At 38.5% G+C, this 27,988-nt stretch overlaps 2 protein-coding genes across 15 annotated transcripts in view; one reads left to right on the forward strand and one right to left on the reverse strand.

Moving 5' to 3' along the window:
- SECISBP2 (SECIS binding protein 2) overlaps positions 1-27,988 on the forward strand; it is a 114,643-nt gene that overhangs the window by 79,130 nt on the left and 7,525 nt on the right. The gene's annotated exons all lie outside the window — the stretch shown is intronic.
- SEMA4D (semaphorin 4D) overlaps positions 1-27,988 on the reverse strand; it is a 203,552-nt gene that overhangs the window by 11,307 nt on the left and 164,257 nt on the right. For 12 of the 14 annotated variants that reach the window (XM_072597418.1, XM_072597413.1, XM_072597408.1 and 9 more), the window contains 2 exons: positions 27,564-27,893; positions 24,778-24,981 (listed from right to left, as the gene is read on the reverse strand). In XM_072597418.1, the coding sequence (XP_072453519.1) occupies positions 24,778-24,981; positions 27,564-27,893 (534 nt within the window). Of the gene's footprint in view, positions 1-24,777; positions 24,982-25,257; positions 27,894-27,988 lie in introns of those variants that run through there. The other 2 variants (XM_072597417.1, XM_072597416.1) reach the window with 2 other exon arrangements.

The raw sequence follows: 27,988 nt of genomic DNA on the forward strand, positions 1-27,988 counted from the left end.
GATAGTCATCAAGATCTGGGTTCAGACGTTGACCCTGTCCCTGTGTAACCTTAAGAAAAATCACTAAAAGTTTTTGGGGTTCAGTTTGCTCATCAGTAAGTCGAGGATAATAATACATGTAGCACTTGCCTCAGGGTGGTTTTGAGGCTCAAATAGGATAATGGATGTGAAGTACTACATAAAAAGGGATGGAGAATAGACCCATGATTACTCTGACATAGGGAACTCCCAAGTGAGGCAGATCAATCTAACATTACAAATTGGCACCTTAGAGATCAAAGGATTACCTGAAGCACTGAGAAATTAAGGGCCTTGTCCAGGATCACAACCAGTATGCTATATAAATGCCAGTTTTTATTAAATGCAGTTTCTAAGCATTGAATCGATGAAATTGAAGCAGTTGGTTGCCAAATACTTTAGATCCAACCACAGATACACCAAGGCATTTTTAAAAGAGCCCATTTCAATTTATGTTAGTCATTCTGAATACTTGTGAAATTAAAGAGAAGGAAGTAATAAATGTTAAAATTGTCAGGGTCTGAATATTAAGCATCATTTTTTAACAATATCCATAAAAACATGAATTAAAATGAGACCAACCAAAGCCCATGCTCCACATAATAGTTCCACCAAACCCCCTAGTGCTGAAGGTAATTGATAGGTTGAGCTCTTGAAAAATCACATGGAGCTCTCTACTTCTGGGAATCTGAGGTAAATCCCACCTGGGGCAGATTGGAGAAGTACACAACTGTAATCTTTTGCAATTAAAGGAAGTATTGCAGTTAATGCTGTTTTCCACCTATTGAGTAAAATAAGGGCATAGTTTGGCAGCCTACTGGCAAGCAAATGGCCCAGTTCAATTCTTAATACCATGGTGCTCATTGTTTAACATGATTATTTCAGGAAAAGGGATCATAGGAACTATTTTGTCATTTAACATAGAAATGCTCCCTCCTATCAGATGCTGAGGAATTACGTAGGGCATCTTCTGACTTACCTATGCTTATCCCTAGAAAAAATATTGTATTTCTGAATCACTCTAATAACCACTTACATGTCAGACCTAAAAGAGGATCAGAAATTGGGTACAAATTAAGGCTCCAGCTTTCCCTCTGAAAGAGAAGAAATTCAGAGAAAAGGCTATCTAGACTATTGACTAATCAACTTCCACATAGGGACTATCATGGAGAGTAAGAGCAGTTTCGTTACTCTCTCTATACTCAACCCACCCATTTGTGCTTCCCTAAGGTACTTGTATACTTTGGTGGATCTATGGTTTCATTAATGTGGATCCTCCCTCCACAAGTCCATATTGCAATCCATCCATCTTCTTTCATGTGTCATACTTATCCATGTCATTTTAAATCATTCAGTAGAGGACAATGAGTGCTATAATGGCAGTTGACTATTATTACTGACCACGTTCTTTCAGAAGAATGATGTATGATGTTTGCAAAGTAGAGTGTGGACCCAGCTGACCAAACTTGGAAAAAAAAATCTACATGTGTGCTCAGACCTGGAAAGCAAAATATGATAAAGTGCTTTAGAAATGTTTTCTCAGTTATAATATTTGAGTAATCCAGTCCCTTCAGAAACAGTAAAGAAATGTAAATTTCTTTCTCCAAATTCACCATAAAGAAATGTAAATTCATCTGAGAAAGGGGAGCATACTACTGAATGCTTCCATACTTGCAAAGATAAAGTCTCATTTTTCACAATTGACTTTTGGGAGATAGGGGTGGGGCTACACAGGTAAGGATGAGAGGATAAAGATTATTTTGAGATTGTATTAAGTAGTTTTTATGGGATTGGGAGGTAAGGGTAAGAAATGGATATTAATTGTGAGTCTCTGGGTTTAAATGAAGGTGAAACAAAATGAAATGAGGTCTTGCTCTAAGTTGATAAAACTAAATCAGATCTGTAGTCAAAAGACAGATAAGCCTTTGGCCAATAGGACTTGCCATGGAGTCATCATCAAAGATAGAATTACTTACTTCTTCAGTCATCTTTGTACACAAAAAGGTAGAAAACACACCCATAAAAAGAGAAGGTTTTAGCAATACAATGAAAAGTGATGGTGAAGCATCTGAGGTGAAATGTTTCATGTGGTCTTCAGCAATATTTAAAATAAGTTATCATGACTCATTCTTGATTCTTTCTTCAGTTGTGTGTGTGGGGGGGAATATTAGAGGGTCAGTAAAAAAAGGTTTTCTCTAACACATATCTTTCCTACAATAACAAGAAGTCATACAGTGCAAGAAGAAAACAAAACTGATGGTTCCTTCCAAGTCTCTTATTAATTAAAATGCAGAGTTGGTTTACTTAGGATTATAGTTTTGGAGAAACTATCCACAATGTCCCCTTCATTTTATAGGTGAGGAAATAGGACTGGGGAAGTTAAATAGTCCGTTGCACTTGGTGTAAGTAGTAAGCAGCAGAAGTGAGATTTAAACCTAGGTCCTCTAAATCTACAACTAGTGCTCTTTCCACTGTACCACACTTCTTTTTGGAAATTTAAACAGTCCTGTGACCCAAGCTTTTTCATAACATGTAGCTAAATCTCTGAAATTACATGGAATGATGGGATTACATATTTTGTCACTGAAAAACATAATCTGGCCATAGCCTTGTCAAAACAAAACACCTTAAACTTTTCTATGTGTTTCAGTCATCCCATTTTTGTTGGTTCCAAGCAGGAAAGAGGAGCTAGGCCTAGTGATATCAATGACAAGATAGCTTTTGCGGTGGTAATGGCAGAATCTTGCATTAAGGCCTTGCATAGAGTGGTCCACCAGAAAAGTTCATTGGATGAAATAGCAAAAAAGTGAAAGAGCAAATTTTGAGTTCCACAGAATCTAGGTTGGGGTCCCTAACAATGAAAAAAACCACATTTTTGTTTTCTTACAAGGTCCAGTCTGAATTTTAAATCCTTTGCCAGAGAGCAAGAAATAGTGTCAGGGATGTCACAAGTAGAAATAGAAGGACATCTACAATTAACAAATAGTTTAGGAAAGATCCAGTTCCACACAAATTCAACAGAGGACTCCATCTCACTGGTAGCTACTATAGATCTGCCATATTCTTTTAGAAAGCAAGCACATATTCACAGAGTGATACCTACTATGATGCTTTTGGGTAGAACACCTAAAGTTAGCCTATTGCTTTCAGTTTAAGATGGCAATGTGAGAGATTGTTGAAGAGCTCAGCTCAAAGGGATCAGATGGAACAAGGATTAAGACCAAAGTGAAGTGACTGAAAGCTCCTCCATATAGTCCTGAACTGCCTAAGACAGCCAGAAGCCTTTCACAGTTGTGAGTAAGGACTTTCCACGTAGGCCTATACCCAACCCAATCTCACAGAGCTTTAAAAGTTCAGGTGATTTGGTGAAGGACCAGGGAAGTATAAGCCAGCAGAAGCTCTGGTAATTAGGAATCTAGTAGGACCTTAATCTCAGGCCATCAGAACAGCTTAAGAGCTTTGGTCACTTCATAGGAAAACAGGAGGAAACAAGTCCAGCCAGCTCATTGGGGTTGTACTTGCCAAACGAAGAATCAGACACAACTGAAAATGACTGAACAGCAACAAAGAATGGGACCCCAAGTAATTACACTTTATTAAAAAATAAATTTTTATTGATATTTTTAAAACATTTACTTTCCCCCATATATATGATGTCTGCCAGAGGGACTTTTGGGAGAAGCTCCTGAGACATGGTAATGATAAGGAGGCAATTCATTGCCAGCCTTTGGGGATACTGTTAAACTGTACCAGGGCAATAAGGGCCCTTCAGCTCCTTTGCATCCTAAGGAGCTGTTCCCTATACAGGCTCTTTTGAGAACCTCTGTGCCAGTTGTTGTCAGCTGAATCAAACGGAAATTGTTGGAGTTGCCAGGACCATCTCATGTATTTAGTACAAAACCGTATCAAGATTTCAGGAGCCATAGCAGCAAGGCATAAAAAGACTTTACTTCCTACTGATGGAGATGAAGAGCCCAGTACTTTGCTACAAGAAATCCCCTTACTGTGGCCTGTGAAGATGGGGCACCTAGTGGCTTACAGGAAAGTGAACAACATTGTCATACCAGGTAGCCGAGGCCTGGATGAGTGTTATGGAGTTATTAATCTTACCAGTGCTTTTTTTCTCTTTTCCTCTGGCTGAGGCTAGTCAGAAGTAGCTTCCTTGCTCTGGAAAGAGGTCTAGTACACTTTCACCATACTTCCCCAAAGCTACCAAATCCTCCGTCATCACTGTCAAACCTTAATGAGGCCCCTCTTCCTGAGGCCACTATTGTTCACCACGACGTTTATGACATGATGTTGATTGGGCCAAGTAAGACCATGGTGGGTAGGTGCCCCATGTTGGATAATGGCACATATGAATGAAGTATAAGGGTTTGGGGATCAACCATAAGAAGATCCAGGGTCTAGGCCACTCATTTAAGGTTTGGAGGATACCAAGGATGGGGAAATCTAAATGATTCTGGACACAGTTCAGAATAAGTTACTGATATCTTTCACTTTTTAAAAAGAAGCCCAGATACTCTGAGTTTAGGAGAATTCCATTTTCACCCAGATATCCTGATGGTCCTCATTTAATAGAGAACTCTAGAGTCTGCTTCTTTTGAGAGGCAACAGGAAGCATCCAGAAGACATACATTGGGCTGTCCAGCAGTCCTACTGGCCCCTTAGAACTTAAAATGGCCATGGGTTTTCAAGTCTCGGGGGGCGGAGCCAAGATGGCGGAGTAGAAACACAAATACGCTAGCTCCGAACCCACAGCCCATGAAATATCTGTAGTAAAGAGCTGCCAATAAATTCGGGAACAGGAGAAGCCACATAACAGCAGAGCGGATAAGATTCCTGTTCCAGAGGGACCTGCAAACCTCTCACAAAGGGTCTGTCGCGCTGCGGACGCAGAGCCCAGCCCAACCCGGCCCCGGCACCAAGAGGAGAAGATCTGAGTGGACTTCAGGGATGGGATCTCCAGCGGCCGCGCGGGTCCCTCCACCCACAGGTGACGGGGGTCGGTGAGAAGGTCTCTTTGGTGGGTCGAGAGGGGAGTAGGGTGCCCCCATACTCAGGCCCCCTCGGGAGGCAACAGCGGAGGCGGAAGCAGACCAGGGCTCCCCAAGCAGGCAGGAGCCCAGATCCATTGTTGAAGGTCTCTGCATAAACCCCCTGAGGGAACTGAGCCCCATGTGGCGGCCCTGCCCCCACCTGAGCACCTGAAAGTAATCTCACAATGAATAGCAGCCCTGCCCCCGCCCAAAGCCCTGAGGCTGGGAAGAAGCATTTGATTCTCAGACCCCAAATGCTGGCTGGGAGGATCAGGAGGCGAGGTGGGTGTGAGGAGAATATTCAGAGCTCAAGTCACTGGCTGGGAAAATGCCCAGAAAATGGAAAAAAACCAAGACTATAGAGGGTTACTTTCTTGGTGAGCAGGTTTCTCCTCCCCTCCCTTCTGATGAGGAAGAGTGGTGCTCACTATCAGGGGAAGACACGGAAGTCAGTGCTTCTACATCCCAGCCCACTCAATGGGATCAGTTCTGGGAAAAGGTCTTAAAGAGCTCAAAAAATTTTCAAAATTATGTTAGAGAGGTGGAGGAAAAACTGGGAAGAGCAATTAAAAGACTTGCAAGCAAAGTATGAACAACAGATCAGCTCCCTGCTAAAGGAGACCCAAAAAAATGCTGAAGAAAGTAACACCCTGAAAAATAGGCTAACTCAATTGGCAAAGGAGGTTCAAGAAGCCAATGAGGAGAAGAATGCTTTCAAAAGCAGAATTAGCCAAATGGAAAAGGAGATTCAAAAGCTCACTGAAGAAAATAGTTCTTTCAAAGTTAGAATGGAACAGATGGAGGCTAATGACTTTATGAGAAACCAAGAAATCACAAAACAAAACCAAAAGAATGAAAAAATGGAAGATAATGTGAAATATCTCATTGGAAAAACAACTGATCTGGAAAATAGATCCAGGAGAGAGAATTTAAAAATTATGGGCCTACCTGAAAGCCATGATCAAAAAAAGAGCCTAGACATCATCTTTCATGAAATTATCAAGGAAAACTGCCCTGATATTCTAGAACCAGAGGGCAAAATAAATATTGAAAGAATCCACCGAGCACCACCTGAAAAAGATCCAAAAAGAGAAACTCCTAGGAATATTGTGGCCAAATTCCAGAATTCCCAGGTCAAGGTTTTCAAGTCTCCAACCATAAAGACCAAGCTGAGTGGAGCTTTTTGCTGGCATCAAGGTAATTGGTTACTAGTGTTTTAGAGCCACAAGCTCCTGAAGCAGCCATTCACAATGGCACTTCTGAAGAGCAGCTACCTGCCTGTTACTGGATTGTGGCTGCTACTGAATAGATGATGCTGTCATAAAGTCTGGGCCTTTTGTCCAGAGTTGCCTGTTATGAGGTTGGTGATAAAAGATTTAAGATTCTGTAACAAGATGGATCAGATATGAGACTATTATTAAATGGAAATGCTTGAGTCTTTCAGGTGTTAAATGTTCTTCCTAAACAGGTAGCAACTCCTTTAGAGAGGCTGAGGCATCTAGTCCCTAACCTCAACATCTTTCACTAGCCCAAATGGCCCAAATATGGCTCCTGAGGAATCAGTTTCTCAACTTCACTTCTACTTACGTCCACTGTAAGAATAGCATGTGCCTCTAGACTTCAGAGGCAATTTATCTGATAATGGGAGATATGTTGAGAGACAGAGATCCTGGCAAGTCTTCTCAGTGGATTGAGCTGTAGACTACATCACTGTTGTATAAAAAAGCCTTGAAGGTTGGAGCCAGATAAAATCTTAATCTATACTTACCCCTAGTCATGGAATTATTATTAACTTATTCCTAGCTGAGTGGTCCAAAGGACGCAAAGGAAACAGTACTAGACAATCAGAACCAATGCAGAATTTAATTTTTTGTTTCATTCTGAACTTTTACACTAAAAACATCTCTATATGTAGCAGAACACGACTTTTTTTCTAGGTGAAACTCCAAGTCTCCATTTCATCTCTTGCTTTTAAAAAAAGTAATATTTTCAACACATTTTTATGACTATACTAGTTGTGTTTCCTTCTTAATTTCCTTCTGTCCTCTTGTGTTTGTTTTAAAAAGTCTTACAATGGCCCTCTTTTTTTGTATAATTATGATGTACCATCCTCTACCACTTAATCAACTGGGGGAAATAAGCATAATCAAGCAAAACAAATCCACACAGTAACTGGTAATTGCTTTGGTCGTATTTCTTGAATCTTTCAAATTTTTATTCTTTAAAATGTTATTGTATAACTTGTTCTGGTTCTGCTTACTTCACTGTCAGTTAATAGTACCCAGGATTCTCTGAAGCCCTCTCATCATTTTACATGATATATATATATATGTGTATATATATGTATATGTATATATATATGTATGTATATATGTATATGTACCTACATATACTACACATAAATATGAAAAAATAAGCAGTTGCTTAATAAATATGTCTTAATAATATAACTTATAATTAACAAATATATATGTCAATAAGCATTTATTAAGCATCTGCTGAGTGCCAGGCACTGTGCTGAATGCTTTGTTGTTGTTCAGCCATTCTCCCACTGTCTAGTTGCTTCCTTTCTTTTCCCTCAGGTTCCCTTTCAATCCCGTATTCAAGATCAGAAAGTTCGTTGTTTTTTTTGTGACTGTCTTCTCCCCATATTATCTTTAATCTCCCACCTCCTTATGCCTACATAGAAATGATAAGCCTTAACAACCAATTAGATCTGGGAGGATAGATGGAGGGAGGAATCAAAGATGACACCTAAATTGTGAGCCTGGATGAGGAGTCATGAGTGGTTATAAAGACAGGAGAGATTGGAAGGTGGAGAAGATAAGTTCAGTTTTGGACATCTTGAAATTAAGATGGCTTTGGGACACTCAGTTTAAGAAGTCTAAAAGGCAGAGGCAACACTGGAAATTGGGGGAGAGGTTAGTGCTAGACAAGTGAATCTAAGTCATGTGCATGGAGATAGGAATTGAAACCATGGGAGCTGACAAGATCACCCAGTGAAATAGGAAAGACAGAGAAGAGAAGAGGGCCTAAGTCGAAGCCTATCTTCACATATTCCTCACCTTGAGTAACCTATTTTCTCTTATCATATAATTCCATGATGTCATTTTATTCCTATTTTTGAAAGTAACTCATTCATTATATATTGCAATCAGGCCTATTATGTGATACTCATTTTTAATTCTTTGGAGACTATTGTGTTGTGTGTTTCACTGCTATATAGCAATGCCAGTAGAATGTGGATAATAAAAGAAAAAAATAAGCCTTTCATTTCATACCAAGTAGAGAGTTATTAAAGGAGCTTTGCAGTTTCCTGGGAAAAAATTTAGCCCACTGTCCCTTTTGTTCAATTCTGGGCCTGCTGTCCACACATACTGTAAACACCAGTCTTTGGTTGGCAGGTCGGGTTGTATAAAATTTAAAAAGCTGTGAAACAGCCTGTTTTCAGAGGGTGTCTGTGGGTGGCAGACTTATACCACCTTATACAACAGTAGGAAAGACAAAGAAAACATCAGAGAAGCGTGAAACAACTTAAAGATGCTGAAGTGAAAGGCAAGTTCTCCCCTTGCTTCTAGCTTAGTGGTAGACAGTTTTTTAAAAAGTGGAAGAATCTCAGCCAAGATAGAGTCTATATTTTTCTCTTGGGCATTACAATCAGCAGTGAGGAAGGTCATATGAAAAGTGATAGTGGCCTGTTAAAAGTGATGGCAGACCCCTTCATTGGGAAAAGGAGGCCTTGGAGGACCAGCTTCTCTATTTTGCAAAGACAGTGATCCAGGACCAAGAGTTCTACTTAGAGAAACTATCCCCAAGAGCTATACTCAAGGCTGAAGGTAGTTTTTATTAGTCTCAAGGAGACTGAACTCATTGACTTATATGCAAGAACATTAAATCCTTTCCCCTTCCCCAAGCCTGTCCTAGTTTTGTTCTGCCAGGAGAAAGATAAGGACAGTGTGGCTGTGAGAGTGACCTTTTGCAAGGCTGTTAGCTTTGTCCTAAAGGCCTCTGTAAAGGATGAGTGAAAGGTAGAGAACTCAAGAGATCATAGAGTTACACAATACATGGGGGAGGATTGGAAGAGCCATTTGGAAAACTGCCTCCATGGACCACTTGGGGTCTACACTGACTACTGCCTGGAAATGGGTAGACATACAAGGGGCGCTATAAAGTATAGAACTATGGTCACTTGCATTTTATTTCATAAATATGAATGGTGGCTGATCCCCTTACTCCAGGGTATAATCCCCTTTCCCACCCTGATTCATGCTACCAAATGAGTTTTTGGTCCCATATCCCCATAGAGTTCTTCAATCCTTTATACAGTTCTTTATGGAATCACAGGTAAGAGATAATGCAGTGATATGGCATGTACTGGCTAGAGGAATTTACTGTTAGAAGGGATATCCAATGATAATAGAAACTTCTACCAGATCTATATCTGAAAATTGTAGACTGACCTCATGAAGCAAATTGAAACAAAATTTTCTCAGTTCTATTCTGGTCCTAGGCCAGAAAATAATTTGGATCATCCAATTTATAACTCACAATTCCACATTACCAAAGAGATATAAGAAGCAGATCATGATGTCACAGGTGGGGAAAAAATAAGGGAATAAATCCTGATGGTCCTGTCACTGTTTTCCTGGTCCCCAACTCTAATCTCCTCAGTAATCTACACTCACCAGAAGCTGATTTGATACATTGGTGGTGCTAGGTAGTACACCATATAGGGGCATTTGGCATTTTCCCTTTGCACGATGGACTGCTGACATGTGAGCTGAAATACTTTGACCTGGATCAAAGTGAGTACAGAATCCAGATTTACAAATCCAAGTGACTGTACTTCTCACTGTAAATTTCAATGCTTACCATTTACAGCAGGTAGAGTTGTTACTGTGCTAGCACTAATAACACAAATTATCAGTACTGTTTTATAATTGTAACACAATAAATACATGGTAATGCAGTATCAGGAACATCTTTTGCATGTGTCTCACCCTCACTCCTCCCCATTAGAATGTCAGCTCAGGTGACACTGTGAAGGAAGGGATCCTTCCATTCTTTATATGTATGTCTCCAGCACCTGGCACCGTGTCTGGCATAGTAGGCATTTAATAGATGTGTGTTAATTGATTACATCTACTGAGCTCAATGATACTAGCAGTACCTTGAATTCATATCATATACGAGTAATTCATAATACATTTCAGAGCAAAATTCAAGTATAATATTTAAAATCACAAAAATAAAATGATAACATGAGATTTTGCAAAGAAATAATAAGTCTCAGTAGAAACATACAAGTGAAGATGAGCAAAGTGGTCAATACTTCTAAGGTTACAGATTGCATTTTTTTTTCACTCTTTGACTTTTCAGGCTGGGAAGGTTATCAGACCAAATGCTTTTCTCCTCTGTTATAATCTTAACCTTTAGTCTTTAGAATGGAATTTATGAATCCAAAGTTGAAGGTCTTTGCTAACCTAATGAAGCCTTTGCCCAGCAAATTTCCAGGCAATCTTCCACCTTCATGTCTTCAAGTAAAGATTCTAGTCCTTAATACAGGACTAGACTAGACTGGACTTAATTCTAGTCCTGTCAATGTCTAACAGGAATTTTTTAAAAACCACAATTATACAATATTTCATTATTTTACCTGACTTCTCAACATCAGGTAATAACAAATGAGACAGTAAGGAAAGTTAAAGTTTGTAAACTAGCCAAAATTTGCATTGTAGCATAAGGAAAATACAGGGCAGCTAGCAGGCACAGCAGACAAACTGCTGGTCCTGAAATCAGAAAGACTTCTTCCTGAGTTCAAATCTGGCCTCAAACACTTACTAGCTGAGTGACCCTGGGCAAGTCATTTATCTCTGTTTGCCTCAATTCCTCATCTGTAAAATGAGCTGGAGAAGGAAATGGCAAACCACTCCAGTATCTCTTCCAAGGAAACCCTGGATGAGGTCAGGAAGAGTCAGACATGATTTGAACAGTAACAAAATAAGGAAAATAATTTGTACAACCTAAATATCCTCTAATTGTGAAGTTATTAACCAAAGATTCCTTAATCCATTCTCTACTCTCAGACATGTCCTTATATCAGCAACACATATGGACAAATAAAGAGGGAACGATTTGCGTGGCAGTGCCTGGAACCTTTGAATGGATGTTTTGATCATATGAGTGTCATAAATGTCATGCAGCTAAAATAACAATCAATAATGTGTCAAACTTCAAAAGTACCAAGTTCATTTCTTCTTTTCCAGACCATTTGACCTGGAAAAGGTAATGTCGTGCAATTATCATTACTGTACAAATTTCTAGTACAGCAAGTAATGTATAAGCAAACTAAATCAAGCATCTCAAACAAAACCAAATAACAAAAAACAGAATTGTTTAAAAACATTTTCAGTGATTAATAAAGTTAGATTGCTTTATTAATATACTTTGTGAGAGAGCAAGCATATCTTCAGGTTGACCAAGATGTGTGTATGTGTCTGTATGTCTATACATATATACATATATACATATATACATATATAAATATATGTGTGTATATGTTTACATATACATATGCCTACACGCATGCACACACACACACTCTCCTCCTAGTTAAGAAGGGCATGTTCTTTATATGTCAGTGCACAGTGCAGTTTTGCTAGAACATGGCCAAATAAACATTGAATATAAATTGAATATATCTCCATCTGGTGTTTAATGTAGTTTGCTTACACAAGCAAAAATCAAAATGTGTAGTCATAACGTACAAATGTTAACTCCAGAAATGTCTACCAAATTAATGGGAACCTTATAGTTTTATTGTGCATATATTCCTGTAGTATTATTTTCATATTTAGATAGACTGAAGATTATATTTGATATCCCAGTTATATGCCAGATAAGCATTTTTCACATTATAGACCACTTTATAAACTTCTAAATAATCAAGTCAATAAACATAACCTCCTGCATGAAATTGAAGATTTTGTCTCAAATGCCTCTGAAGAGCCAGGTTTGTCATAGCTAAAGAAAAACCTGACAACATAGATGAGCTAGAACTTGCAAGGCCTTGGTGAGGGAACTTTATCAGATACAATTTGGAGAGCACATAGAATGAAGCCACTTTTCACAAGCCTGTGCTAGCACTGAATGGCCAATACTTTTCAGTGACAGGAAGGGAAAGGACCCAGTTATCTTAGCTTTCTATTCTGAGATGAAGGGTTCTAACAGGCCCATATTTAAGTATGCAATTATATAGAGTTCATTTTGCCTTTTGTAATACACATATATAACAAATTCTTAATGTTATATGTTGTGTAATATACAATGTACACATTAATTTGAGCTCAGATGAAAAACAACGAACATTCTTGGAGAAGCTGACAAGTTTTTGTTCCTGTTTTTCTTTTCAAAGTCAACTGTTCCTCAATTTAACATTATATTTTAAGCATCTCAAACCACAATATTCAGGATTTTTTTTTTTTTTGCTGTGCCTCTTCCCACCCACCACATACACAGTTTATATTCATATAGGCAGAGAAGAAAAAAAATTAAATAACCAAGTACAAACTTTTTCCAAATCCCTATGTACTTCAGTCAGAAAGAAAGAGTTATCTTAAAATAGCTTTTGATTCTGGTAATAAGTCATCTTGGCATCTTCTTTGGCCTCAAAGCCTTCCCAGAAAGCTCTGAATGAACTCTGGAGCCATACTATTTGCCTTCTGACATGTCTTTACTCCAGGGCCTTCTTCAATGTTCTAAAGGATATTCCCAGACCAGACCTTCCCCCCCCCCCCCCTTGAAATGACAGCTCCTGACTCCTGTCCTTCTGTGAGGGGCCAGGATATTGTATCCTGGCCCAACGGGGTAATCACCAGCTCTCTCAGGGAACCTGTCTCCAGCCACTGATAATCTGCCTTCCCGTAACCTCAATGGTAAGCATATTCCATCCTTGGTCGCACAAACCCCATTATTTATTCATCCCCTCACTGTCAACTCTCTTGCTCTTATCCTCCTTGACCCTACCTCCCAAGTGTCCCATTCTAAAGCTACTCACCCCCTTTCCCCTGTGCTAGAGAGCATTCTCGATCATTAAGAAACTTGCTTTCGCATTAACCTTCCCTCTATCTTCTGGCCGTCACTGAGACCAAGGTCCCTTCTGAGGGCACTGCGTCCCTGGCAAGCTTTCTCAGTAATGTTTGCAGTCACTCTTAGACTTCCTGCACTTATTCATTTGTACTGATGCAGACGTTGTACTATTCCTTGCTCCTCACTGTTACTCTCAGACACTTCCTCTACCACCCCCACTAAGTAACCTCTCCTCCTTTGAGGTTTGTTCGGTTCAAATTTATGACCCAATCAAGATTCTGATAGCTGGTACTTGCTGACCTCCAGGGCCCTCACCTTCCTCTGAATTCAGTGCCTGGTTCTTTCAAGCCTGATTCCCGTCTTCATACCAGACTTCAACATACACCCACATTCTCCTACTAACCCCAACTTCCATGTCCGTAGGCTAGTCAATTCCCATGAACGACTGTTCCATTCCTCCTCCGCCAGAATTCATTAACTTTGACTTTCCTTTATCCGGTCATAATTTTATCATTCCATCTTTCTCTCTGCTTTATGATCCCTAACTAGTCTTCATTGTGACCTCCAGTCTCTCCATCCCCTCTTAGGGAAGATTCCACCATCCTCTCAGTTACTTAGGCTTGGAACTTAGATGTCATTCTTTATTCTTGCTCTCTCACTGCCCATACCCTATCGATGCCAGGTCATGTTGTTTCTATTTTCACAATATCTCATACATGCCCCCTTCTCTCCTCTGACACTTCTACCAACATTCAATTTCCTGACTGGGTATTTTCACTAGCTGACCCCCATGCCTGCAGTTCTATTTTCTCACCTCTGCTTCCTGGTTTCCCTCAGGTCCAACTGCAATCCCACCTTCTTTCTTTGTCTTGGTTAACAAGTAATATATCCCTTTCTCTCATCTTCTTTGTTTTGTTATTGTATTTCATTTTCTATACCTTTTCCTAAAAATTATTTCTTTCCTTTGTTCTGTTAATTATTTCTCTTCCCTTTCTATTTTAGACTTTTATCTTTGATTCATGGCCCATACACTTAATTATTCCTTTTTTAGTCTGAGAATTCCTCATGTAATTAAAGCTTCTAAGTCATCTTTTTTGTTGATGTTGCCCTATCATAATATAGTGGCTGGTGTGAGTGAGTCAGGGATTGGGCATTAGCCTTCTCTTGCTTCTGGTTCACTGGGTTGTTACCTCATTAAGGTTCTTAGTGTCTTAGATCATGGTGACAGCTTTATTTCTTACATATATTTCCCATTTTTAAGAGATTTGAGAGGTGCTAAAGATTGGAGAATCCTCAGTTTTATCTTACATGCTTTTGGAATTATTTTGATTAGTTGGGTCTCTCACAATGGTTTCTTTGTTTTAAATAAGTGTTTTTGATGCATTTTGCTATTTTTTTTAACAGTGATTTCTGAACGTATTCTTTCCCTTCCGCTCACTTAGTGAGCTTTCCCTTTGTAATAAATAAAAAGATTTAGCCCAATCAACCAGTATATCAGCTCTGTCCGAAAGCATATGTAGCATACCACGGCTATAGTCTTCCACCTTTCCAATGAAAGGAGGGAGGTGCATTTCTTCATCTCTTTCTCCAAGGCCATCATAATTGATAAGTTAGTCATTATAATTACACAGCACTCAGTTTTATTTTATTGTTCTTTTTTAGGGGGCATTGTTGAAATAAATGTGGACATTTTTCTTGGTTTTGTTTAGTTTGTGTGCCAATTTTTCTTTAAATTTTTCTTTGCAACCTCTGAAACCAGCAGGTTACGTGTACCAAATGTATAAAATATACGTAGCAATGTGAACTATGAAAACTTAAAAAATAAGATAAAACAATACATCCATTCTATAGCTTTTACTGTAGCCTTCTACCTGTGCATCATTATGGATGCTGGCCAATAGGCTAGACATCATACAAAGACAATAGAATGACCTTGAAGGAGCCCTTGTTTCTTTACATCTGGAGACAACAGTTTTTACTTCTACCTGACTTTTTTCTCTTCTTTGGAAGTATTTTGATCTTTGAAGTTCACTGGGATGGACTTTGATCTTAATGAATGCAGACACTATGTCTTATTATGTCTGTCTCCGTTTTTTAGCTGAGGATCCATATAGGCCTTATGCAGAATAAATGTTTGTTCAATTTTTTTTAAAAATTTTGTTAAATTTGAACACCAGAAAAAAGAACAATTTTGAAAAGTAGGCAGATATGACGATCCAAAACTGGATATTAATTTGTTTTTTTTCCCAACCTGCAGATGATCAGAAGAATATAGTAAATAGATCAGTCGATACATTAAATATTCTCCTCTACCTGAGGCTGATTTAAACTTATGCCATTAATTCAAGCACACCTTTTAGTCACTTAATACCCTGAAACTCAGGGCAAGTTATTCTCACTTTGAGACTGCAAAAGGAGGGAGGGAACACATTAAGCTAGACTTCTCTGTATCACTATGTCTTTAGCCTCTCAGTATTGTCTACTGATACTTACTGTATATTGATAATTAAAACAAGTCACAGCAAAGAGGACAGAGATGTGTACAGGCAAAAACTGAGGTTTATAATCTGGATACTCTATTACAGATCTGTTAAGCCTCCAAATTCACAAGATAAGATAAGGAGGCCTGAAACTCTAGGCTTAAATAGCTTTAGTGGCCAATGGAAGAATGTGTTAATTTCAGCTGCACCCTCCCACAGGTTTGAAATTAACATGTATAGATAAGAATATCTACCTATCTGATCCTCATTTGGAGATCTATAAAAAAGCCAGTGAAACTTTAAGAATGTAGCCTTATGTATCATAAATATGTATTTAGTAGTTTCCCATTCAACAGTTTTTATTTTTCACAAAATTAGCATTAAACACATACTACACAGATATATGTATATGTTTGTATATATGTACATATGTATGTATATACGCACACACATATCACCTTGAAACACACAAAACTGTTCTTTGCTCATTCAGATGACAGAACACCCCAAAGGCTGGGATTCAAATTGAGGTCTTCTACTTCACCATAGAGCTTAAATTTGACTTATCTACCCTATTGTGATCTGACTCAGATTCCATATCTGATTGGTTCTCCTAACTTTGGCTTCAGACTCAGACCCTGGCTTTGGATATCTTTAATTCTACTCTGTTGGCAACATGCTGGTTCTCAGCATTGATCTTGAATTTTCTGAACCAGGGACTATATGCATCTTCTTTTTTGCTCCTTTCCTTCCAAGAGTGTCTTTAAATACTGTTGTCTTTAGTATTTTTCCTTTTTACTGTGTCCCTGCCTTGTTATTTGATGTCTCAGAACAGACCTTCACTTCTACCATGCATAGCTCAAGGGTCCTTTGTCTTTCCTGAAATCATCTGCTCAGTACTGTTTTCAGTTACTCTAGTCTTGCCCTCTCCCAGCTGAATGAACTGAAGATTGACACTTTATCTAGGCTACAAATAGTTGCCTGGAATAGACAGGTTGCTTCTGAGTTAGAACATGCGTTTAAATTTTGACATATGAGAAATGCAATAGAGAGAAAATGGCTCAACTTGCAAAAAAGAAAGAAATTTTAACACAAAAATTTTCAGTTAAAAAATCATCATCATAGAGGATCATTGTTCTCAGTTTTAGATTTCTGCCATATTTACCATTTCAGTTTCATCAGGATCATAAAGTTTCAAGTAGTAGAGTGCTGTGGGGTAAAGAGCACTGCTCTTGGAATCAGGGATCAAGTGCTGATTCTGGCAGTTAGTTGTGTGACCATGGGCAAGTTACTTTACTGTTTTGTGAGCCTTAGTTTTCTCATTTGCAAACTGGGGATAATGCTTGTACTACCTACTTTACATATTTATTGTGAGGAAAATGATTTGTAAACATTAATGCTCTCTCTAAAAAAAAAAAATTAGCTTCTTGATAAAATAAAAAGCAACCCCAACAGAAACCCCAGGTAATAATCTAAACTTTGTATTTCTTCCAGTACCTAGCAGAATATAGTAACTGCTTAATATACAGTGAATGAACTAAAGGGAAAAAAATTACAAATTATTTGAATTCAAGCTCTGAATCATAAAAAAAAAAACAAACAAAATAGCATAACCATTAAAATGCTACTTCACATAAGGTTTTAAAAATCATCAAGTACTATCCTTTGTACAACCATATGAGATAGCTAGCACACTATCCTCATTTTTATAGATAAAGAAAATGAGAAGATGACAGAGTAGAAAGACGCATATACCCTAGTACTTCTCCCACAGCCCATAAAAATACCTGTGAAAAATGACCCTCAACAAATTCTAGAGCAGCAGAAGCCACAGAACAACAGAGCGAAAGAGGTTTCCAGCCAAAGGTAACCTGGAAGGATGACAGGAAAGGTCTATCACATGGAATGCTGAGCAGAGCAGAGCAGAGCCTAGCCCTGGCCACGTGGCATTGGGAGGAACAGGACCTGAACAGATCTCTGGGGCAGAGTTCCCAGCAGGTAAGGTCCCAGATCCTTCAACCCACAAGCAAAAAAGAAAGCTCCAAAGGTCAGTGTGGGAGGGCTTTCCCAGCTGGGCAAGGAGGGAATGGGGTTCCTCCAGCAATAGCCCCAGATGATGTTGGCAGCAGCAGACTGAAGGCAGCTATGGTGGCTGGGAAGCAACCTGGGTTCATTGTCCAGACAACTCAGCTTAAAGCCTCTGGTGGTAGGAAGCAGCTGATCTAAACCTTAGGCTTGAGTGACGGCCCACCCCCACCCAAAAGCCCAGGGAATTGAGCAGCTGAGTTGACTCTCAGCCTTGAACATGGAACTGGGGAGAGGAGGGGCAATAGGACCATCCTCTTGACAAAGGATTCAGAAGTCAAATAACTGACTGGGAAAATGCCAAAAAAAGGGAAAAACAATAAGACCATAGAAGGTTTCTTGGTGAACAGGTGTCTCCTCCCATCCTTTCAGACAAAGAACAAGGCATACTGTCACAGGAAGTCAAGGCCCCTGCCTCCAGTGCCTCCAAAGTGAACTTAAACTGAGCTCAGGCAACAGAAGAGCTTGAAAAGCGAGTTAGCAGCTTGCTAAGGGAGAACAAAAAAATGCTGAGGAAAATAACACCTTTAAAAAGAGGCTAACTCAATTGGAAAAAGAGGTCCAAAAAGCCAATGAGGAGAAGAAGGCTTTAAAAAGAATTAGCCTAATGGAGGAGAAGGCTCAAAAGCTCACTGAACAAAATACTTCTTTGAAATAGAGAATTGAGTTCAGGGAACTGAATGACTATGAGATAAACCAAACAGTTAAAAAATGAAACCAAAAGTTTGAAAAAATAGAAGATAATGTGAAACATCTCATTGGAAAAACAACTGACCTGGAAAATAGATCCAGGAGAGATAATTTAAAAATTATGGGACTATCTGAAAACAATGATCAAAAAAAGAGCCTAGACATTATCTTCCATAAAATTATCAAGGAAAACTGTCCTGATACTCTACAACCAGAGGGCAAAATAAATATTGAAAGAATCCACAGATCACCTCCTGAAAGAGACCCAAAAAGAGAAACTCATAGGAATATTGTGGCCAAATTTCAGAGTTCCCAGGTCAAGGAGAAAATACTGCAAGCAGCTAAAAAGAAACAATTCAAGTATTGTGGAAATACAATCAGGATAACACAGGATATGGCAGCTTCAACATTAAGGGATTGAAGGGCTTAGAAGAGGATCTTCCAGAAGTCAAAGGAACTGGGATTAAAACTAAGAATCACCTACCCAGGAAAACTGAGTATAATACTTTAAGGGAAAAAATGGTCATTCAATGATATAGAGGACTTTCAAGCATTCATGATGAAAAGACCAGAACTGAAGAGATAATTTGACTTTCAAACACAAGAATCAAGAGAGGCATGAAAAGGTAAACAGGAAAGAGAAATCATAAAAGACTTTCTAAAGCTGAACTGTTTACATTCCTACATGGAAAGATAATATTTGTAACTCTTGAGACTTTTCTCAGTATTTGGGTAGGTGGAGGGATTGTATACACACACACACACACACACACACACACACACATATACACACAGAGTACAGGTTGAGTTGAATCAGAAGAGATGATATCCACAAAAAATTAAAATTAAAATTAAGGGGTGAGGGAGGAAAATACTGGGAGGAGAAAGGGAGAAATGGAATGGGGCAGGCCATAACTCATAAAAGAGATAAGAAAAATCTTGTTCAATGAAGGAGAAAAGGGAGAAGGGGAGAGGGGAAGAGTGAAGCTTACTCTCTTCACATATGGCTCAAAGAAGGAATAACATGCTCACTAAATTTGGTATGAAAATCTATCTTACACTACAGGAAAGTAGGGGAGAAGGGGACAAGTGGGGCGAGGGGGATTATAGAAGGGAGGGCAAATGGAAGAAGGGAGTAACTAGAAGTAAACACTTTTGGGAAGGGACAAGGTCAAATGAGAGAATAGAATAAAGGGCGGGACAAGGTAGGATGGAGGGAAATACAGCTAGTCTTACACAACATACTTATTATGCAAGTCTTTAGCAAAATGACACATTTAGTCTGTATTCAATTGCTTGCCTTCTCAGTGGGATGGGTAAGGAGGGAGGGAGGGAGAGAAGTTGGAATTCAAAGTATTAGAAACGAGTGTTGAGAATTATTATTGCATATAACTGGGAAATAAGAAACACAGGTAATGAGGTATAGAAATTTATCCTGTCCTACAAGAAAAGAGAGAAGATGGAGATAAGGGAAGGGTGGGGTGTGATAGAATGGAGAGTACATTGAGGGAAGGGGTAATCAGAATGCAAGGTATTAGGGGGTGGGGGGAGGGGAGAGATGGGGAGAAAATTGGACATGTTATAAAGTGATGTAAAAGCAATTAGTATTAAAACAACTGACTGAATTTAAAAAAAATGAGGCCAAGAAGGAAAATGGCTTGTCATTTCACTAATGGGAACTCAAGTTTGCATTCATAAGATTTAGACTTGAAAGGGACCTTAGAGATCACATAGCCTATCACCTTATTTAAATGATCAAGAAGGACACTGAAGTCTATGGAGCAGAAATGTTTGGCTCAGTGTTAAATAGGTATTAAGTGGTGTGCCAGCATCTGAACCTGGATCTGGCACTCTTGCCACTGCTCCATGCTGTTTTCCTCCCTGCACTGTCCTGAGTTAGGACTAAAAGAAAACCAGGATGGGCCTCTATAAATCATAGTAGGCATAATTTGGTTCTGTGACTATTTTAATACTATCTTATTTAGATTTTCATAGGACTATATCTGAGGGTATGGAGGGAAAACTGATAGACCATATATTTTCTGCAAGTGGATGCTTAAGAAATAGGGAAGACACTGTTGGAAAAGGATCTATAAACCCAGGCAAGGTCAATGCAAACCTCTTGAGCCAAACAAGCAAGCACTTAGGAATGGAATGATTTTTAAAACCTATTTTCAAGGCTATAATCAATCAATGGCATTGGTTCAGAAATATTATCAGTGAAGCCAAAGGTGTTAAATGGCTAAAAGGTGAGTTTATCTGGTACTTGTAAAGTCCAAACCATTATATTTATTTGATAAAATCTGGGTGAATAAGATGAATGAGCATTAGCAGTTGCTGTAAAACAGCATTCAACTTTACTTAAGCATAGTGGATGGAGCCCTGGATTTAGCGGGGGGGTGCCTAGCTTCAAATTCTACCTCAGTCACTTAGTTGTTTGACCCTGGATAAATTACTTAAGCTCTCCTAAGTTTTCTTATTTGCAAAATGTTGGGTTTAGAATCAATGACCTCTAAGGTCCCTTTCAGCACTACATCTATGATCCTATGGAGTCTAATCGAGATGTGATTGGGCTTATTGATCATTATATAGAAGTCCTGTGATGCTAGTATATTGCATATTTATAGAGTGAATACATAATACATGCATACGTACATATATATATATATATATAGACACACACACACACCCTTACACACATCTAAATACATACAACTACAGCTGTTCAGTAGTTTAATGATAAAAGTTAAACTGTTCAGATATCTCTAATATATGTTCCTTACAAGGATTCACAAAATGTATAACGTCATATTCAAAATGCATTGTTATGGGATAGGATTCAGAACTGGAATGGATCTTGGATGTTAGCACTAGTCTAACCATCTTATTTACAAATAAGAAAATTTAAAGACAAAAAGGCTGAGATTCAAACCATCTCACTCCAAATATAGCCAGGGCTCTTTCTACTCACTATATGACACTGCTTATAGTCATTCTACAGACTCATCCCATGTGCTTTTACACACTGGCATTTCTCATGGTAAGGAGCAATAAATTTTAGCTTTCTTGTGTGAGCTATGTAAAAGAATATGATAGATCAAAAGGGAACCTTTTTTTCTCTTCACAGAGCTTTCCAGGCTTCTTTATCTCTTACCAAGATAAGTCTCATTTTTAGTGACCATATGCTACATGAAGACTTTGCCAGAATTCTTGGGGTCCCATCTGCTTAATTCCTTTCAAGTTGGTCTTAGATAAGGAAACACATGCATAGTAATTTCAGGTAGATCAAGTACTAGCAAGATGAGGAAACCAGGGAATGCTATAAATAAAAGGTTGCATTTGAGTTGTGTTTTGAAGAAAATTGGGTTTTGTTTTGTTTTTTTAAAGAGAAGTTGAGAAGGGAGTGAATTCCAACATCAGGGATGACTTGCAATGAGGCATGGAAGTGGGAGACAGAGCATGATATATGGGTAAGGTAGGTAGGGAGCCAGATTGGAAGAATTTTAAATTTTAAATGCTAGGCTGAGAAATTTTTATTTTATCTGAGAAGAAACAGGAAATTACTAAAGTTTTTGGATTGGTGGGTGTAGTGATCACATGGAAAGATCTGCACTTTAAGAATATTCACCAAACATTTATGCTAAGCACTGAAGTATCACTTTGATGGTTATATGGAAGATAGTGAACATTATCCCAAACTACCTCTTGCTACTACAAAGATGAGGAAAGTCCAATTAGTGGTTCCCACAACTTATTGCTCAGTGCTGCTAGATTTCAAGGCTTTTGGTCTGTGCAGGAATGGGGAACCTGTGGCCTTCTAGGTCTTTGAGTGTGGTTGACTGAGTCCAAGTTTTATAGAACAAGTCCTTTTATTAAGGGGATTTGTGATCTCGAGGCCACAGGTTCCCCCCCCCTGGCCTATATGCTAACAAACCTTCAGCTAGTTGAAAAAACCTAAACCTAAGATGGTGAAAATCTCTAAGGTAGTTGTACCTTTGTTAAGGAGAGTCCTGAAAGATTTCAATTCAATCTGTTTTCCCCTAGGAGTGCTATAAAACAATTCAAAACTTTTTGGGGAGAAGACCAGGGCAGCTTTCTCCCTGGGGATCCTTCTGGAATAGTCTATGGGTGGGTGATTCATGTAGCTTTCCTTGATCTTGACCTAATAATAACATCTAGCATATATACACAGCACTTTTAAGGTTTGCAAAGTACCTACTATCTCATTTTATCTTTACAACATCTTTGGGAGGAAGGTGCTATTATTCCCATTTTTACAGATGAGGAACATATGGGAGGCACAGGTTAAGTGACTTGAACAGCATCACACAGCTAATAAATGTTGGATATTAACTCAGGTTGCCCTGAATCCAGGTCCTGAGCTCTCTCTCCTAGTTACCTACTCTAAAAGGACACATTCCATAAAATAGGCAACAGAAAAAGTGGTTCAATCTCTTTACTGATCTATGTTGAAAAATAAGACACCAGGTCTACCTGAAAGAATATAAATCCAATGTAAGCCAACATGTATTTACAGACAACATGTATTTCCTATTTCCCATTCATTAATCACATTAAATTACCTAAAATTACCTCAACTAGCCCCAAGTGAAAAGGGAGGGGACAGAAATAGGGAGTGCATAGAGAAAAGGAACTAGAAGGGAAAGGCTACAGTCAGCTCCAAAGTTTTGTGCCTTTATTTTTCAGTCAGATAGCAATTGAAGGCAACTAATTAATACGCACAAATTATTACAGCCTCCATTCTCACCTGGTACAACACACTCCTTTGCTGACAACTGTCTTTTTTTGCTTTACGCTCCCCAGCACACCTTATATCTTGATAGTCATAGCAGACTCCCTATATGTGTTTATAGTCCCATTAGTTATAAACTGAATGATTTTTAACTATTTAAGCAAGAGAAACTGGGCATGTAAGGGAAGGTCATATTTACTTAACAAACCTTTTTTTAAAACATAATATAGAATGAGGAAAATCAGAGAATAATAGAATTCATAGTTAACTCATTGCAATGATATTCTGAGCCAGTCCTTGACACTGAATAGATAACAAAAGCCAAAGGAGCCCATTGATTGGTCCTGATTGACAAAAAGCTAAATGTCATCTTTTTAGCTTAGGAAAAAAAATAATGCCAAATGTGAACTTTTGTGACACCTCCTCTGTTTCCCTAGTTATAATTCATCATCATCAGGGAACTTGGTGTTAAGGTTAGTCTCTGCAGAAGCCCAAATTTGATGTACTCTCATTGTTTTCCCTCCAAATAATGGCAAAAAATTAAGCCAGATGCAAACACATATGATGAGTCTACTACAAAAGCTAGTGTTATAAAAAGTCACACAATTTATTTTTAAAAGAGAAGCAAGTAGCAACATAAAAATACTAGTTGTTTTAACAGTTGCTTTATAGATTGAATAAATTTAAGATTTTTTTTCTGCCATTCAATTTCATTTTTGTTTCGCAGTCTTGCTATCTATAGTGTAATGAGATATCTAATGCTGCCTCTCTCTTTCCCCACTGCACTGTTGTTGAATTCAGTTACCACAAACAAGGAGGATAGAGCCTTGGAGAATATAGCATGTTCAATGACAAGGCTATGGGGTAGCAAGGAAGATTCCTAAGCCATATCTGGGGCTTCCCGGGGACAGTACTCTGATACTCACTAGCTGTATGACCATGGTCAAGTCACTTAATCTTGCTTAGCCTCTGTTTCCTCACCTGTAAAAATAGGGACACTGTTGTGTGGATCAAATGAGAATGGATGTAAAAGCACATGGTAATTACACAAATATCAGCTAGTATCACTCCACTTTGGTGACAGTGAAACATCTGTCAAGGTTCAGACAGGTCACTTATGAGTTGATGCTCTATCAGAGCACTGATAGGAAAAGTCAGAGATTTCTTACATCAAACCAAGAGTATATTCAAATTCATCTGTTCTTCCTTCAAAAATTAATAAAAACACCCAATATTTAGAATCAATTTAGTCTTCCTTCATTAAGCCTTGAGGTGAATTCTTTTTTATTAAATTTCAAAACTAGATAAATACCACTCCTATATATAGCAGGGCAGAAGGCAATAGGAAAATGTGGTTTTAAGCTAACTGTTATACTCACATGAAATTTCAAAAAAAAAAAAAGGTGTTAAAAACAGAATGGTTTTTATCTGAGGGATCTAGATATGAAAGTCAATAGATACCAATCATACTTGAGAAAGAATCTAAGTAAATGTTCGTTAATAAAGTAGTCTACATGATATAAGTATGTCAATCTCTGAACCATGTTGCAGCACCAGCTTGCATGGACACAGACAGACAGACAGACAAGGGCACTGTTGGCATAGGGAGGCTCCTCCTACTCACCAGTTGCCTGACAGATGAGATGAAAGATCCCATGGGCGTTAACATGCTGTGACTGGTCACTTAGGAAAGGCGGCAACAAGGTGACCGCTGAGCTTTCTGTGCCAGAGCCCACATCAAACTGGGTGCTGGTGGATGAAGGTGAGCGAGTCCCCACACAGGACAAAAAGGAGGTACCAGTAGGAGGGAAAGGTATAGGAGATGAGGCTGTGACAGAAGAGGACAGAAAAGAAAAAGGGCACTGAGGAAAAGGTTGTAAGAAATGTATCACATGCCAAAGAAATATGAAGAAAATCAGGAAATGAATATGGGAATGATTAAGAAAGTAATGCTAGGTTCTTGGTCCTTGCCTCCACTTGTAGTTCTCTATCCCACCCCTGCACACTGAAATGGTGAGCGGGGAAGCCCTTCAGAAACCATCCCCTGAGTCTTCTGCCTCTGGCCCATGGGTGCAAAATGTTTAACAGATTCTGCTACAAGAAGTTTCACCCAAACAAAGAATACAACAGTTTATTATTTATTCTGTCACTTCTCATACATACACAATTCAAAATAAAAAAATAAAAACTGAATCTTATAAAATATACACTGTTCACACTCAGAGGATCCAAATTATATTAAACTGGAAAATGAGTTCAAATGTGCACACACACAGCAGGGTTTATTGCTCCTTGCTATGAAAAATGCCTACTTCTGAAAGGTATTTACAGAAAGGAGGAAGTGTAAAGCAAACAATGATTAAAACACTACTGAACAATAAAACTGTACAAAGAGCTGGGGTGAAACACTTTTGGAATGAATTAATAGTTCTGTTCACAGGCATTTTTTACTGGACAGTTCAGCCACTCAGTTCATTGGTCAATTCCCAACTTGTTTTCAGGGAGGGAAAGGACTGACTGACAAGTCATTTGAAAAATCTAGGATGGGTGAGATTTAAGTAAAAAGAGACTTTTCCACTCAAAAAACCCTTATTTTCTTTCTTTTATTTTTTATTTCATTGTTTCAGTCATCTGATGGCTCCAGTCTCTAGAATGAATCCTCAGCATCAGTCCTTCTGCATCACTTCCACAGTGTTGGTTGCCTAAGGCAAAACTTGGGAACAGAGGCTGGACTGGAACATTCTTTTCATTCTTGCTCAAAATCCACAAATGTCACAGTCTTCTGAATTTTTCAATTTGTTTTTGTTGAAAAACATTTTTAAATGAAGAAAGAAAAACCTTTCTTAATACCATGTTCCCCTCATAGAAAGCAAAAAACAGTTATTTTTGCTCAAGAGGCTTTCTGTGCCTAAATATCTAAAAGCAAAATAAAGATAAAATGAAAGATTTTTTAGTAAGCAAGTTTCCCTGAGACTCTTATGCAAACCAAACCAGATTTTACCCCAGATTTGATCTACAATAAAATCTAGGAGAGTCAGCAGCATCTAAAAATTAAATTACTAGCTTTGTGACAACTGTCAAGTTACTGAATCTCTCTGAGCCTCCGTTTCCTCATGTGTAAAATAGAGATAACATTGTTATGAGGATCAAATGAGAGACTATACGTAACTAAATTAAAACACTATTTAACTAATTTAAGATGACCTGATATACTAACAAATAAAACTAAAACATAAACACAATCAATGAAAGCAAAGTTAAGTCCCAAATTGGACAATAACCTATAATTTACCAATCTGATAAACTAAAATTTCATTTCCAATCTGGAATTAAATTATTTGTTTTTAAAAGGCTGCTACAATGAGGGGAAGCTAAAGGTAAATCTGTTCTCATGTAGACTGAAGTAAGTCAATCTTTTTTGTTTCTTTCCCTTTGTTAGGAAAATACTGAAATAAATCAGTAACACAATCTATAGCTCTCCAAGATCATTTGATTTGACAATGACAATTTTCCTAAAAAGGAAAAGAGGTAGAAAGGGAAGGAATTGGGGCGAGGCAGGGGCAAAGGAGGAAAGTGGGGGAGAGTGTGAGAGATGGATAGATGAGATGAGAGACCCAGTTAAATAGAAATATTATGACAAATGATTTTCTGAAGAATATGCATTCTGTCCTAGGAACTAGGTTTTAGATGAAATTGCATCACTGTGTCTAGTGGAAAGCCCTCTGGCACAGGAACTGACAACCCAAAGACTTCTGTGCCGTGAAAAACCACAGCTACCTTCATTACAGAAAGAAGAATTTCTCCTTCAGTCACCATCGGCATCTGAGTCAGCGTATTTCAGTTCACACTTCACATCAAAAGGCTTGTCTTTGATAGGAAGATCATCTATTTTCTGAGAGTCCTCTCTGTCTGTTTGCATTTTGCTTGTTATGGTATCTTGTTCGGTCTCATAGCCTGTATCCAAGGCCAGTTTAGGTTGCTCTCCATTTTGATGTGAAAAACTCCCTTGTTCCACCAAAGTTTCCTTCACACTCTGCTCACAATCAGAAAAATCAGACTTCGTCTTTTTCCTACCCAGTAACATAACTGAACGAAATTTTAAACACTGTTCTGGAAGGTAGCCCTTATAGCAGTTGTAGGAGAAGAGACAAAGAAACAGAACAAAAAAAAATAAAAAGAAAAACATTAAAAAGCGATTATCATTTGACTTTAGGTACAGGGTCTTCTCTGAATGGACTTCAGGGACAGACTGGATGATGATTTTTGGTTCAGAGACTGTGCTTGTTAAGACATGGTTGGAAGGCTGTGTTACTACACTTGAAGTTGTTACCCACATAACTGACATGGCTGAAGTCTGAGCAGTAGGCCCTTTCGTTGTCATGCCTGACATTTTTGGGGCAATCCCTTTACCTTCTGTTTGTGCTGCTGTCAAGGCAGGGCTCACAGTAGTAGTGTGGAAGATCTTTTTCACCTCCAAAACATGCTTAGCAATCACTTGAGAGAATTTCTTATTCTTCACCTTTTCTTCAGATAAACACTGATAAACCCCACTGTCCCCTTCTGATAAGTTGAATATGAGCAAGGCCTTCCCCACAAGGCGGTACTTAGGGCTCTCCACTTTTAGCACACCATTCTGGAACTTCCAAATTACTTGGGCCAAGTTGGACTTTTGAGAACACTTTAGTTCTGCTGTGCCTCCAAAATGCAGCAGGTAATTTTCTTTTACTTTTTCATCTTTATCTGGAATATCAAAATAAATGTGCAGAATGTCAGTTTCTTCCCCTAAGTTTTTAATATTCCATTATATACAAAATGACATTTTAAGTTACAATGGC

This window comes from Notamacropus eugenii, chromosome 3, assembly GCF_028372415.1.
Source record: "Notamacropus eugenii isolate mMacEug1 chromosome 3, mMacEug1.pri_v2, whole genome shotgun sequence".
NCBI lineage: Eukaryota > Metazoa > Chordata > Mammalia > Diprotodontia > Macropodidae > Notamacropus > Notamacropus eugenii.